Source organism: Mesoplodon bidens (assembly GCF_964165515.1).
Source record: "Mesoplodon bidens genome assembly, chromosome: 4".
Lineage (NCBI taxonomy): Eukaryota > Metazoa > Chordata > Mammalia > Artiodactyla > Ziphiidae > Mesoplodon > Mesoplodon bidens.
Genome location: NC_138160.1, coordinates 38,948,602 through 38,965,067, shown reverse-complemented (window position 1 = coordinate 38,965,067; position 16,466 = coordinate 38,948,602). Strand labels below are relative to the sequence as shown.

Sequence of the window (16,466 nt, the reverse complement as noted above, 5' to 3'; positions counted from 1 at the left end):
CCAGGCGCGCCGGAGCGGGGAGCGCAGCCACTGAGGGCAGCGGCGGCGGCGGGAGCCAGGCGCGCAGCGAGCAGCGGCGCGGGCGGGAAGCAGAAGCCGCCGCCGCCGCCGCCGCCGCCGCGACGGGCAGCCGGGCTCGGCGGCCGCCGGATCGGGCCCCTGCCCCCTCCGCTTCGTGTCCCCGGCGCCGGGCGGCCGGCGAGTCTGGAGCCCGCGCCGTCGCCGGCCGCGTCCCCCGGGCATGGAAGGAGGCGGCAAGCCTAACTCGTCGTCCAACAGCCGGGACGATGGCAACAGCGTCTTTCCCACCAAGGCGCCCGCGACGGGCGCGGGGCCTGCCGCGGCCGAGAAGCGCCTGGGCACCCCGCCGGGGGGCAGCGGGGCCGGCGGGAAGGAGCAGGGCAATTCCGTGTGCTTCAAGGTGGACGGCGGCGGCGGCGGCGGCGAGGAGCCGGCCGGGGGCTTCGAGGACGCCGAGGGGCCCCGGCGGCAGTACGGCTTCATGCAGCGGCAGTTCACCTCCATGCTGCAGCCCGGGGTCAACAAATTCTCCCTCCGCATGTTTGGGAGCCAGAAGGCGGTGGAGAAGGAGCAGGAAAGGGTTAAAACTGCAGGCTTCTGGATTATCCACCCTTACAGCGATTTCAGGTGAGGACTCCCTGTCGCCGCCCCACCCTCCCTTCCGGGCGCGCCCTCAAACGCGCTTCCCCGCTCTTGGGAGGGGGCGCACGGGGACTCGCGGGGAGGGTGTGCCGGGCGGGCGGCGGGCGGCGCCGCCGGAGGCTTGCACTCGGGCGACAGGCTCGACTCTTCCACAACTAGTTTCCACCCAGGAGGAGGTTGTCTGATGTGTTCCTGTTGCCCGGGCACCCCGGGAAGGTTCTCCTGCTTTGCCTCGGGAACTTTGGGGCCAGGTCGGGGAAGAAGGCCACGGTGACCCCCGGATGGGAGGATGCTAAGTTGTGCAGGGAAACTTTCCCTTCGGAGATGAGAGTATAAGAAAGTGGCCAGAAAGTCGTCTTGGGGGTGCCACCCTCCCTCGCGCTACTCCCCCAAGAAGTGGGTCCCTCCCAGAGGGGAAGAAGGCGCCCCTGGGTTTGAGGAGAGGAAGGGGCGACCGGAGACAGTGACTCACAGGTCCCAGCCGGTCCAGCCTCTCTCGCCTGTGGGGAGTGTTTATTAGTCTGTTTCTCATCCGCTTATAGTCGCTGGGTATCCTCTGTGCCTTGCTTCAAGATAGTGGCTGGCAGGCTGAGGAAGGGTAATTTGCGCTTGGAGAGTCCCTGACTTGAGATATCAGTGGAGCTGGCGCTGCCAGGTGGGGCAGGAGCGTGACAGGAAGCCTCGAGTTCCCGAAACGGAGACAGGGGGCGTTTCCAGAGCCCCCTTCCTGAAACAGAGGGACACCCTTTCTTGACCTTGGCTACTAGTCTATTTCAGAAATTTCTTTCCCGTTTCCCAACTCGGGAACAAGGGCAGGAGAGCTGTCAGCTGTCAAGGAAGCTCTGCTTCGGCGAATTAAAATTAAGACATTTCCTGATCTTATTTGTCGCCCAAGTATTCATTCGGTTATAAGCATGTTTAGAGATTATCAAATGAAGGTCGTGAAGTAGATCCTCTTATTAGTGCGCGAACACCCTGCTGTCACGTTATATTAGCGCCGGAAGAAGGCTGGGCTTTTAATTTTTAAAAAAACCACAAAAAAACCCCAAAATTAAAACTCTGGGTGACATCTATCTATCCATTTATTGCTGAAATCGTTCGGAAAGGAACAAGAAGAAAAAGAGTGTGTGAACAAACTAAGAAGTTTTAATAGGCGGCTGTTAAACAGCCAACGAATGTAGCAATAAAAAGCAGCATTACTTTGAGTTATGTTTAGAAGCTAAGGGACATTGCCTTCAACTCCACGCCTTAATGGGAGCTGTCCACGGTTCTGAATGACATTAGCTATGGAAAACCCATACTCCTGCCACACAAAGCTTTGGAGCAACTGTCTTCACCTTCTCTGAGATATATATACACAACATATATTCTCAGAAATAAGTAGCCACTATTATTTATAAATAGGGTGAATGGATTTTAGGAATTGTGGAATGTGTAAGGTTCTTACTTGCAACACCACATAGCAAAGTCCAAAGGAGGACTTATAAAACCTAACAACATTTATAGTCTATGGAAAATTAAGAGTTTGACAGAAAAAAATGTTCATATAAAAAGGATCTACTAATAATCAAACATATTTCCTCCATTAGGGAGATACTTATAGAAACAAACTTATGAATGACCCTGTTCTAAGGTATATAAGATTTTCATGTTCTTTAGAATTTTAAAGGTTGAAATAAAATGTAGAATACTATCTGTACCTCAGTCTTCAATGGAAATATATTGCAACCCATATTATAATTTTTTTCATGAAAAAACTTTACATGGAAACAGCCTTCAGTCTTAATAAGAAAAGTAAGCATAGCTTTCCAGAAATATATGTAGTTCAATATTTACATGCAAATAAAATGCTAAACTTTGTTTATTTAATTTCACACTCAATTAAATGGTTACTTATGATACTTTTATATCTTGAACAGTGTGAAAAGAGACTACACTTTTTCAAAATGGTAGACTATATCAAATAATTAAACTTTCATCAGTTACTACATAAAAACCATGGGGCCACCTTTCAGGAATCAGCATACTGTGCCAAAATCTTTTGAATGAATGCAATTCATGAAATTAAAGATTCTCCACATTTTCCCAAATGAATCATATGAGACAAAATATCTCTTTAAAACAAAAAAATTGTTACTAAACAGAGGAAGAAATTGAAATCAGTTGATGGTTCAATTTTATCATGCATTTTAAAGAAATGAGAGATGATTAAAGAGTGCACTAATACCCTAAACAAACTCTGCTGTGGAACAGTTTGGAATATTTGATTTTCCCTTGCATAATTGGAAAAAGGAAATGATAGACATAAATTAAACAGCTACTATGATTTAGGTTTTAAACTGGAAGGAATCTGAAAAACATAGATTTAAAAACTCACAAGTACTATATACACAGGTTTTCTAAAATGACAAACTAAGGAGGAAATATAAATACTTGCTTGCATATGTTTAAGTCTTATTATTATTTCATTGACATCTTTACATGATCTCAATACCAATATAAGATTTCTCAAAATCTATAACATGTCAGGATAACGTAATGAAAAAAGCAAAAATAAGCAAGACAATTCTGGCAGTATTTTTTTTTCCTAAAGGAAAAGCCATATGGGAGTAATCACCCACACAACAGAAATGTTATAGTCATGGTCTCTTCACCTCAGACCCTTCCCTGATGAAGACACTTTAAGGGAAGTGCTTTGCTATGTTTCATAAAAATGCCAAACTTAAGCTCAGTAATCATTTAGTGGCTGAGAAAGTGACACTTAAGAATACATTTCCATGGAGAACAGGGGAGATACCAGAAATTAAAGATACCCAGGGCTTTTTCCTTCACTATCCTAAGCCTTTGCAGGGCCAGGGAAGTTTTGCAGGCAGCTCTTTGGTCAGCCCCACACCGCTGAGTGTAGCATGAGCCCGCCACTCCAGGGCATGTCAGGACTTTAACGCTGTGGCTAGCGGTCTAGTCCCTTCTCAGGATGATCGATTTCTAAGTCAGGCTCCTTTCTCCTTCCCTCAGGCAGCAGGGCTGTGCTCCCACTGAGACTCCCAGAGAGCTAGCTCGGTGCTGCTATCACCCGCCTGGGCCCAAGAGTGCTATTGCTGTGTCTGGAGGGTAGTTTTCTCCTACCTCCAGTGTAAGTAGGGCAGAGGCCCTGTATTTACCTTCCTTCTCAGGGGAGGATGATGTTAGAAAACCTTCAGGGACTAAAGAGGCGTCAAATACCATCAACACTGTTGGAAATACCTGGGGTGGGGGAGCTAGAGAATTTAGTTTAAAAAAATTGTATGTTTTTGTTTAGACCATGGTATATAATCACCCAAACTAGGGAAAATATAGTTACTTAAAAAATAAGATTACACTGATTTTTGTGAGGACATGGTCTCAGTCTTACTGAGTTTCATGTGAACAACACACACATACACACACACAAATATTTAATTTGAAGGTTAAGTATGATTTTGAGATTACTAACAGTGATTTTACATTTATTAGCTAAAACTTTACTTTTCATTCATTAAATAAAAAAGTGACACTGGTCAAGCATTATGCTTTCATAACCAATCCATAGTTACGATATAATCATTCAAGTACATTGAAAGAATAGCTAAAGGACTTTTGTGGATGTTTGTTATTATGTGAGTAATTTACCTTAGAAGAATTTATCAACAGATTATTTGTCATTTCAGAGATTCTGATATTATTTTGTTGGATCATGCTTACATAAGTACTTTTTAAAAAAATAATGCTCCCATTCCATATATATTGCCAGCAAACCTCTTGCCTCTGGTAAGGGAAGAGATTTTATATCTTGACTCATTATTTCTTCCACTGCTTTTCATCAATTAGTGTGAATAACTATGAAAAGCTTATTGTGTCGTAAGTACACAAGGACTCTAGAGATGGGAGTCACTTCCTGAAGATTCTGTCATATCTGGGCTTCCGTCTCTGCCTCATGTTGCATCCACAGCTGTGCTGATGTCAGAGATCACTGATAAGTTCATTAGTGAAGGGAGGCTTCCTCCATATAACAGTTAGTCAGAAGAGAATGCTTGTTTCTAGGAGCTTCTCCTGAGAAAACAGTTCAGCCTTCTGGGGTTTAAGGACTAATTAGCCTACTGCTATGTTATCTTTCTACTGAATACACTGTATTCTACCAGCAATGCTCATTTTATTTGCTTTCCATATCAACACAGCCAAAATTGACCATAAGAATTTACTTTTTTTCCTGTTAGGTGAACCTTTTTATATCTTATAAATTCAATTAAGTTCTTCTTAGTGGCTCTAGCAACTGTTAGGCCCAATTAAAGTGAAACTATTTGAAGGATTCGGAGGTATGAATTTATTCAGTCACTTAGTATACATGTAAGCTATATAACTTTAAATTTTATTAAATATTTCATTATTTAATTGCAGTTAATAGATATAGTGATCATACTATTAAAATATTACAAGATATTTTCCATTTTTTTCTGAGCAACTTTGCCTTTAAACCTACTTTTGGGGACATGGTGTAAATTGAGTCATTGGGTAGAAGCACTTTTACCAATTCATATTTAATTACGTGGGCTTGTATTTATGAACTTGCATGGTGAATAATAATGAAAGAGTTTCAAATGCATTGGAACCATATATTACTTACCATTGTTATCATAGGGTCATTTAACAGAATCTAGTTAAACTATATCTGCTTGATCGAAAACCAGAAATCAAAATAACACCAGCACCAGAAAACAATTTAAATAGTATTTGTAATTCTGCATTATTGCACTCAATGAACCTGTGTCCCCAAGTGAGTATGAGGCAAGCAAAATATATCTGTGATCCTGATGTGAGCATTTTGCTCTCCTGAGTGTAATTCTTATGTTTAGCAGATAATTCACTCCCTTACTTGGAGACAAAAATTGGGTTTAGGATGAAGACTTTCCAATAGAGTTTCTTGTAGGTATCATACAAATTATGGCAGACCGTCAGCACTGCAGGAAGAGTATTGAACACGTTCAGGGTCTGTGACAAATTCTCATTTTATCATTTTGGGCAAAGAAGTAGCAAACTATGAATTAGGCTGACACCATATATTTTAGGACGAGAGATAGTGGTAATGAAGAAAAAGTATGCATTTCCCACCCCCCCAAAAAAAAATCAGGGGAAAATGGCAGTGCTTCCTGGTTCATCCTGGACTTTTCTGTTTTTGCAAAATAAACCTCATGGCTCTATTAATTCTGTGTGTGTGTGTGTGTGTGCGCGCGCGTGAGAGAGAGAGAGAGAAACTGTTCAAGGGACATCTGTATACAACGGACATCTGATAAATGCTCATTTATCTGACACACTTCACCCAAGTTTGAGTGATAAAAATTGATTTTGTGGGGCTTCCCTGCTGGCGCAGTGGTTGAGAGTCCGCCTGCCGACGCAGGGGACACGAATTCGTGCCCTGGTCCAGGAAGATCTCACATGCCGCGGAGCGGCTGGGCCCGTGAGCCATGGCCTCTGAGCCTGCGCGTCCAGAGACTGTGCTCCGCAGAGGGAGAGGCCACAGCAGTGAGACGCCCGCGTACCGCAAAAAAAAAAAAAAATTTTGATTTTGTGACCCTTTTCAAGTTTATTCATTAATTTCCTCGTAATATTCTTCAACCGTTTCACCTAATAACTGACCACTTAGTTAAAGCAAGGTAGCAAAATTATGCATGCCTCAGGTTTACAATTTAACAATCTTATTTACATAGACCTGTTTTTATTTTCAAGATGTTATTTATAACTCTAAAGAAGTAAGGCTAATTACATACACATAGAGTTAGCAACTGTTTACAAATTTTATATGTTCAGGTTTCCAGTATTTCAGTATTGTAAACAGTGCTGCAGCAAACATCTTTGTGCATGACTTTTCTTCGTTATATTCTGTACCTGTTGGTTTTACCAATTAATACTGCTATCAATTGAGACACTTCTTAAAATTATAAGTGACGTGGGTTCACCAGTGCTGATGTTCCTGTTTAGATATTCACAGGCAGCTTTAGGATGGAAAGTCAAAATTGCCTTCCATTCTATTCGTCATAGAGTACATAGAGTGGGAAGAGTGATCTTATATGTCATGTCCTGTTATCCAGTGTCTAATGATGTTATTGCGCTGCTTACAGTCCTTTGAGGCCTTCCCATTACTCTTGAATACACTTGACAAACCTTACATGAGCTAGAGGACCTTGCATAATTTCAACCTATCTGGGCAACCTCATCACACACCATTCACTTCCTCCCTGTTGTCAGCCACCAGGGTAAATTTTCAGCTCCTAGAACCAGCTGAAGTTCTCTCCTGCCACAGAGAGTTTGATGTGACATTTAACCCCACTGCCTGAAATTCTCCTTTCACTTTTTGTCATTCTGCATCATAGCTAGTTTCTCCTTGTCATCTGGGTTTCAGTTTAATCATTGTGATCACCTTCACCTCCACCACCCCCCATTTTATTTTCTCTCTGGGCCTTTGTTTCATCAGAATTTATATTTTATGTATGTCCCTCCACTAGAATTCAAGCTCCACAACCTCATCAGTATTATTCAATTTTATATTCCTAATGCCATAAAAATGCACATAATAGACTTTTTTTTTCCTGCTAAGCTTTCTCAGATGCTTTATTTTTTTACAGTTTTTTTGAGATATTATTTACCTACCATTACGGTTCACTCATTTAAAGGGAATGATTGTTTTCTAGTATGTTCACAGAGTTGTGCAACCATTACCACAATCCGTTTTAGAAACTGTTATCACTGTAAGAAGGAACTCCATACCAATTAGCGCTCACTTTTGTCTTTCTCCTTCCCTTCCTCCCCTCACATCTCTGTCCAACCACTAATCTACTTTCTGCCTCTATAGAATTTTTTTTATATTCTGGAAATTTCGTGTCAGTAGAATCATACAATATGTAACCTTTTGTTATTGGCTTCTTTCCCTTAGCATAATGTTTTCAAGTTTCGTCCGTGTTGCAGCATGTTTCAGTACTTTGTTTTGATATGGATATACCAAATTTTATCCATTCATCAGTTGACGGATATCTGGATTATTTTTAGCTCTTGGTTTTATGAATACTGCTGGTATGAACACTGTTATATATATTTTGTGCAGAGATATATTTTCATTTATCTTAGAAGCGAAATTTCTGGGTCGACACAACAGACTTTTAAAAAATATTACTGAATGAGTGGGCAAAAAATTTGTCTCCAACCAGAGTGTGCCACATTTATTCTTTACATTAATAAATCCAGATAAAGAAAGCTCTTCCTTCCCTTACAGCAATACTTGGCATCCCCTCCTGTTGCCACCTGCAAGTACATGTCCCAACTCTTACATTTTCCTGCGCAATATACAGAGGACTAAATGAAACTGCAGGGAAGTTAAGCAGCATAAACCTGGTGACATAGATAGATAGTAAGAACTGGGCCAGGAGTTCAGCTCTTTGGAATCTTGATTCTGTCACTCCAACTCTTTTACCTAAAAAGAAACGAGGCTGCCGATATAAATAATTCTCCACACCTGGGGGAAAACAGTATGTTAGACCTGATCATTTATTCTTCCTCCCTCCCGAAACCATCCCAAAATAATGTGAAAAAACCACAAAAATACATAGACAGCTAGAAGAAAGAAGAGAAAGCAGAGAACAAGGGATCTCAAAAACATTTTGGAAAATAGAAAGTTAATGGAGAAATTATTCTACTTATACAATCCTTCACCATTGAACTGCAGAAGTATTCAGGAAATGAAGGGAGCAGTTAAGAGATAGTTTCCAGGAAAGCCAGGCTGAAACTAGGAGGATTAAGTAAGGGTCTCCTTAGTGAGTACAGAACTCTTTTTTTTTTTAACATCTTTATTGGAGTATAATTGCTTTACAATGGTGTGTTAGTTTCTGCTTTATAACAAAGTGAATCAGCTATACATATACATATATCCCCATATCTCCTCCCTCTTGCGTCTCCCTCCCACCCTCCTTATCCCACCCCTCTAGGTGGTCACAAAGCACCGAGCTGATCTCCTTGTGCTATGTGGCTGCTGCCCACTAGATATCTGTTTTACATTTGGTAGTGTATATATGTCCATGCCACTCTCTCACATCGTCTCAGCTTACCCTTCCCCCTCCGTGTGTCCTCAAGTCCATTCTCTACATCTGCATCTTTATTCCTGTCCTTCCCCTAGGTTCTTCATAATGTTTTTTTTTGTTTTGTTTTTTGGGTTTTTTTAAGATTCCATATACATGTGTTATCATACGGTATTTGTTTTTCTCTTTCTGACTTACTTCACTCTGTACAACAGATTCTAGGTCCATCCACCTCACTACCAATAACTCAATTTCATTTCTTTTTATGGCTGAGTAATATTCTGTTGTATATATGTGCCACATCTTCTTTATCCATTCATCTGTCGATGGACACTTGGGTTGCTTCCATGTCCTGGCTATTGTAAATAGAGCTGCAATGAACATTGTGGTACATGACTCTTTGAATTATGGTTTTCTCAGGGTATATGCCCAGTAGTGGGATTGCTGGGTCATATGGTAGTTCTACATTTAGTTTTTTAAGGAACCTCCATACTGTTCTCCATAGTAACTGTATCAATTTACATTCCCACCAACAGTGCAAGAGGGGTCCCTTTTCTCCACATCCTCTCCAGCATTTATTTTTTGTAGATTTTTTTTTTTTTTTTTTTTTTTTTGCTGTACCTGGGCCTCTCACTGCTGTGGCCTCTCCCATTGAGGAGCACAGACTCTGGACGTGCAGGCTCAGCGGCCATGGCTCACGGGCCCAGCCGCTCTGCGGCATGTGGGATCTTCCTGGACGAGGGCACGAACCTGCGTCCCCTGCATCGGCAGGGACTCTCAACCATTGCGCCACCAGGGAAGCCCTATTTGTAGATTGCTTGATGATGACCATTCTGACTGGTGTGAGATGATATCGCATTGTAGTTTTGATTTGCATTTCTCTAATCATTAGTGATGTTGAGCAGCTTTTCATGTGCTTCTTGGCCATCTGTATGTCTTCGGAGAAATTTCTGTTTAGGTCTTCTGCCCATTTTTGGATTGGGTTGTTTGTTTCTTTAATATTGAGATGCATGAGCTGTTTATATATTTTGGAGATTAATCCTTTGTCTGTTGATTTGTTTGCAAATGTTTTCTCCCATTCTGAGGGTTGTCTTTTGGTCTTGTTTATGGTTTCCTTTGCTGTGAAAAGCTTTTAAGTTTCATTAGGTCCCATTTGTTTATTTTTGGTTTTATTTCCATTTCTCTAAGAGGTGGGTCAAAAATGATCTTGCTGTGATTTATGTCATAGAGTGTTCTGCCTGTGTTTTCCTCTAAGAGTTTTATAGTGTCTGGCCTTATATTTAGGTCTTTAATTCATTTTGAGTTTATTTTTGTGTATGGTGTTAGGGAGTGTTCTAATTTCATGTAGCTGTCCAGTTTTCCCAGCACCACTTATTGAAGAGGGTATCCTTTCTCCATTGTATATTCTTGCCTCCTTTATCAAAGATAAGGTGACCATATGTGCATGGGTTTATCTCTGGGCTTTCTATCCTGTTCCATTGATCTATATTTCTGTTTTTGTGCCAGTACCATACTGTCTTGATTACTGTAGCTTTGTAGTATTGTCTGAAGTCAGGGAGCCTGATTTCTCCAGCTCCGTTTTTCTTTCTCAAGATTGCTTTGTCTATTCGGGGTCTTTTGTGTTTCCATACAAATTGTGAAATTTTTTGTTCTAGTTCTGTGAAAAATGCCATTGGTAGTTTGATAGGGATTGCATTGAATCTGTAGATTGCTCTGGGTAGTATAGTCATTTTCACAATATTGATTATTCGAATCCAAGAACATGGTATATCTCTCCATCTGTTTGTATCATCTTTAATTTCTTTCATCAGTGTCTTATAGTTTTCTGCATACAGGTCTTTTGTCTCCCTAGGTAGGTTTATTCCTAGTTATTTTATTCTTTTTGTTGCAATGTTAAATGGGAGTGTTTCCTTAATTTCTCTTTCAGATTTTTCATCATTAGAACTCTTAATCCTGACATCAGAATGCTTTGAGCCTGGTCAATTCTCCCCAGGCAGGACACTGGGGGAAAAATACCTCCAATGGGAGATGAGACACTTCAATGTCTTCCAATAAAAATTCTTATTTATTACTTAATGACCTTGCAAAAAGCCTCACATTTGTACACAGAGACTGTATGTATATTTTGGTATTACATCATCTGATATGATCTAAAAGCAAAAGATTATAAGACTTTTGAGAAAAGTCTTTATCATAAAAGAGAAAAACTAAGTCAAACAGCAAAATAAAGTGCCGAGAACAAAGAAGCATTTGGGATAAGGGGAAACTCAACATTGTTTAAAAATACTCTAAAATTTATATCTTCAGAAAGATATTTTATCTGTACAGTAAGAACAATATGCTATGAACAGAATACCCAGGATGTAATAAGGTGGCACATAACGTCTAGGAAATCTATCAGAATTAGGGCAAAAAGAAAAAGAGAAAACAGAAAATATAAGCAAAATAAAGGATAATTTATAAGGTCAAACTCCATAAAAGGAGGTTCAAGATGAGAACATAGTGTGAAAATGGACATTTGGAATTAACAGAGACATTTTAAACAAAATTTTCTGGATAGCAGGGAGTGAAACGTCTTTTCTGAGAAAGTCATAGAGCACTCAGCACCATGAAAGGAAAAGACCCCATGAAGGAACATCACACACCTCAGAACACCTCTGAATCAGAAAAAAAGCAAAACAAAGCAAAACCTTAAAGCTTTCCTAAGAGAAAGTTATAAGCTTACAGTATTTCTCAAGAAGTGAGAAAATACTGTAAGCTAAATGATAGTGTGACAAAGTCTACAAAATTCTGAGAGAAAGTGACATCTAAAAGAATTGTATATCCTGCCATAATATGAAGGTTAAATAAAGCCAATTAGAATTCAAGAACTCTAATATTAAACACCCGTGTATCCTTTCTTACAAAGTTATTGGATGATGTGCTTCAGCAAAACAAGGAATCATACCAAAAAGCATGAAAACAGAAGACGGGATGTGGGATCTAACAAAGAAGAACCTTGAAAGAAAGTTCCAGGAGTACTCCTGAGTAGCTAGCTGGTCTTGAAGGAAACCAGTCTAGACAGGGAACAGAAAGCAGAGGCCTCTGGAGAAAGGCCTTCAGGGCAGAGAAAATGGATAATCAGAAGTTGAAAAGTAGTGTTAATAGGTGGTCCACAGATCCTTTGGAACAAGATATCTATGACTTTCATATGAATACCTATTGGGTACATTAAATAGAAACAAATAAACAAAAGATCTTTGTCAACTCCAGGATGATTTGAAGGTGTATAAAAAAGGGAAAAAAATTACAATGCTTGGATCAGCGGTGAATAACACTTACCTGGCCATTTTAAAGTAAACAAGGTTGACTGATTTAAGCAAAGACTATGGTCCAGTTATTCTGGGAGGAAAGAGAAAGGTAGATGAGGGTTGGGTATCCTAAGAAAGCTAAATCCTCATCTGCCATAACTGGAAATTAGCAGGGTTTAAAGTTGATATATCAATTTCTTTTTGAAATGTGAATTTAATGTCAAAAGAAAAAATTAGGGTGTTTAAGAAGTGGGCATGTAGAATGAAAGGAAGGGAGTTTATAATCTTCTTATAATCCTTTAATGCTATTTTACTTGTTAAAAAAGATTATGGGTATGTTTTGAGGTGACATATAGTTTTGTTAAGAACACAGATTCTGGAGCCAGACTGTTTGGGTCAGAATCCAAGTCCACCACCTTAGTATTTGGGCCTCAGTTTCCTTAATTATAAAATGAGGGAAAGAATATTTATATATCTTATTGGGTTGTTGGGAAGATACATATTTTATATTTGTATTATGAATATATAGTGTCTAGATATGTAGTGCTTAGAAATAGTATACTTTGCTTCTTAATGCTATGTAAGTGTTAGCTATAATTATGAAAGTAAAAGTGGAGCAGAATTAAGGAGTGTGAACTATTTAAGAAAGGAGAATACTAAGTAGACGCTTGACAGTCTTCAGAATTCCTTTAGCAAATGTGTCAGTGAAGGCAGGGCCATGTAAATTATATGCTGTTCTGTTTTCTTTTTATCTTCAGGGAAGTCTGGGCAGCAGAAGCCCTGATGTGTAGTGGCCGTGTTTGTGTGTGCTCTGTGAAATAAGTTCAGTCACGAGGGAATTAGCATTGGAAAACATCTAATACATCTTCTATCTACAAAATTTCCAAGATATAACAGTATTATCTTCTAAGTTAGTATAGAATGCTACAGTGTTGAACATTTAGAAATAGCTTTTAGGGAAAATTCTAATGACACTGAGTTGCCATTAATCCTTCCCATTACTCTTTATTTTCATCAGAAAATGGCGTAAGCCATTTGGGATCTTATTTCAAATCAGTTAAATGTTATATATGTCAAATAAGATGATTCATAACTTGCTAATTTCTTTCATTTTCCTTTTTATGGTCAATTTTTTTTCCATTGGAGTGTAATTGACTTATAATATTATATTAGTTTCAGGGGTACCACGAAGTAAGCCAATATTTTTATACATTATGAAATGATCACCATGATTAGTCTAGTTATCATCACTATACAAAGTTATTACAGTATTATTGGGTATATTCCCCATGCTGTATATTACATTCCCATGACTTATTTATTTTATAATTGGAAGTTTGTACCTCTTAATCCCCATCACCTATTTATTATTTATTGTCAAATTTAGTAGTCTATGAAAAATGGTTATTTAGAAATATAATTTAAGAAAAAATTCTTTTTCACATCATTTTAGAGCAGATGTCACTTATTGCCCTTGCAGAATATGTTAACATTGTTATTTTTTAAAGAGAGTATACTTTATTAAAAATTATACAATCTTGGTTGTTTGAGAGGCATGAACAGAGGCTGAGAAAATGAATATTGAAGGTTATATGAGTAATATGTATAGGGAGAACGAGTATTCCTTATTTTTTTTGTAGAAGAGTCATTCATTGTTTAAATAATTATTTTTAAAAATAATCTTTGTTCTGAGCAATAAATTTGGTATTTGTCTGGGAAAATCACGTAAGTGAATTAGGATGAAGATTAGAAAGAGATATATTGTCCAGGATTCTGATGTATTTTTTTAAAATATATAAAATAGCAGAAATATGTGCTAAAATGACCTAGTTACGGTTGTACATGTATTGAATAATATAAATAACCCCAGAACCCTATTAACTTAATTATTGATTATACTAATAATTCATTGGCTATCCATTTATGTTAGTGACACTTAGGCTTCCAGGCTCAGAGAATACTTTAAGAATCAGATGAAATCTGTGGATTCTCAGCCTGGAAAAGTACATGTATTCACAAAATTTTTGTTTGTGATTTTAAGAGGTTTGTGGTTCCCTTTAAGCACATTTATTTTCAGACCCCAAGTTAAGACTTCTTGAACTGTCTAATATTTTTACACAGAAATATGATACTAAAAACAATGCATGGAAGACACAGGAAGACGGTTTTGCTTGGGCATTTAAGAATTAAAGCTGTAGTTAGAAAGATTTGCCTTGAGAGGGAGAGAATTCCATTAGCCAAGTTAATTCACTTTTGAGGCTGGATACCTCATCCACAGGGATTGAATAGAGACGATCATTCTGTTGTTGGGTCAGTCAGTATAATCAGGCACAGAATTATAGCTAGAAATATATTTGGAGTGAGAAGAGGCTAAATTATTTTTTTGCAGAAGATATTTATCTGCCTTAAAGAGCTAATTGAACTAACTGATAAATGATAGCATTACCTGCAAAGTTAATTAAGAGAGTTTATTATAAGAAAAATTTATTAAAATGTATCAGTAACTTTCCTATATGTTAACAGATGTGATTGAGAATATTTAATAGAAAAAATACCACTGACTACAAAAACCAAAAATATAAACTATATATAAAAAGATGAGTTATACAGTAGATAATATTAACCAACTAAAATAATTGAGTAAAATGCATTGTTATCAGTTTACAACAAAAGTAAATCCAAATAGGTTTAGATTTATAAAAGGTAAAAATAACTTAAATCAGAGTTCCTAGAAAAATATTAGTGAATTATTTAATAATATTGCTATGGGGGAAAGCTTTCCAACGTACGACTCCAAAGACTCTGTAGATTGTTGCAACTTTTCTAAATGTCAGTTTGACCCTATAGAAAAAGTCCTTGAAAATGTATAGGCCACTACCTAATTTTACAGAAGAAAATATGACACATGTAAATACATGGATACAAGGATGATTCCTATAAATACTTTGTATAATAATAGAAAACTATAAACAAATATAACCTGAGTAAAATTTCAACCCTATCCTAAACCTCTGGTTATCAGTTATTCTCCATATCCCTGCCCTGCCTTTTCTTCATAGAACTTCTCACAGTTTATTATACTAAATGTTTTGTTTATCTCATTTGATTAGCTACCCTCATCTATAATTTAAGCCTAATTTAGGAGCAGGGATTTTTCTATTGTTTTAACCATTTTATTCCCAGGGCTAGATGCATGCTTGGCACAAAGTAGGACTTCATAAATATGAATGAATGAAGAAATTTTATGAACATTATGCTTAATCTTGATTTTTATACACAATTTCCAGCAACCAGATGGTCTTTTCCCCTATATTTCCTGCAACGAAACTATTTTAATTTAGTGTGGATAGCTTAATCTGACATACAGAGACATGTATTTAGAAATAAGATTTTATGCCATTTAAAATAACATATATACATACTTGTATTAATTCTATTTACTGTAATGCTTGTTTTTATGTAGTTTAAAAAATTTGAGGGGAATATATATTGTGGATCTTTTGGGATGGCTCTTGTTTCACAGCCCTATAAAAACTATTTAAATGTCATTGCCTTTGTAATCAATGCTGTCTTCATCAAAATAGTTGAAATATATCTCTCTGGGTAATGACATTAAGAAAGGATGACACATTTACTTTCTTGTATGTATCTTTTTTTTTTTTTTTGCCTTTGCCAAATCGCACTGCTTGGTATAACAGCAGTGCACATTCCATTTCAAGCCCTATTGTATAGAGATGGAAAATTAGCACTGTCTCTATAGGTATAATAAATAAAAGATTGAGTCAGTGTTTTGAAAGAGGATTAATTTTGAATTTTAGCTCTGTGGTAAGTAGCTTCTTTTACTGTGTTCACCAAAGAACAAAAATTCCAACCAAAAATTTTCTGGTTAAGCACTATTAAATTGGTCCTTGTGTAGTTAATGGAAAGGATATCATATATCTTGATACAAGAAAATTGAAGTTGACATAATTTTCAAAAGGAAAGGGAACTTGAATCTGAGAACAGTGATTGATAGTTTGGTTTTTGCACATAAAAAACAGCAAATAGAGAGCAAAATGAAAAACACATTGGACAACTTTTACAGCAAAACTGTCCCCTGAACCTAAAAGATAAGTAGTTGGGACTGACATGTGACAACTGCAAAACCTGTGTTTTGTAAACCTCCATGTACGTCAGAGGAAGGAAGTAATGGGAAGCAAGGTCATCTGATAGACCTGAGGACAGGTAGACCTCCCGCACAACCAACAGGTATTTGCTGGAAGAGCAGCTGAAACTGAGATGGGATTTGCACAATCCAGTAGTGGGAGTTCTGCAGTCATTTGAAGAGGAAAAATGCTGTTCCCAGGTTTGCGGCAGGAAATACATGTTAAGGGCCTGGAACAATTTAACATACCAGATAGTAGGGAAGCTGTCAAAGAGAACCAGGGTAATATTA

General features: G+C 38.3%; 1 protein-coding gene across 1 annotated transcript in view; it reads left to right on the top strand.

The window, feature by feature from the left end:
• Positions 1 to 241: 241 nt before the first annotated feature.
• The window catches only part of HCN1 (hyperpolarization activated cyclic nucleotide gated potassium channel 1), a gene marked incomplete at both ends in the record, with an annotated part of 400,231 nt that continues 384,006 nt past the window's right edge, over positions 242 to 16,466 (top strand). The window contains one exon of the mRNA XM_081234057.1: positions 242 to 648. Within this exon, the coding sequence (XP_081090183.1) occupies positions 242 to 648 (407 nt within the window). The remainder of the gene's footprint in view (positions 649 to 16,466) is intronic.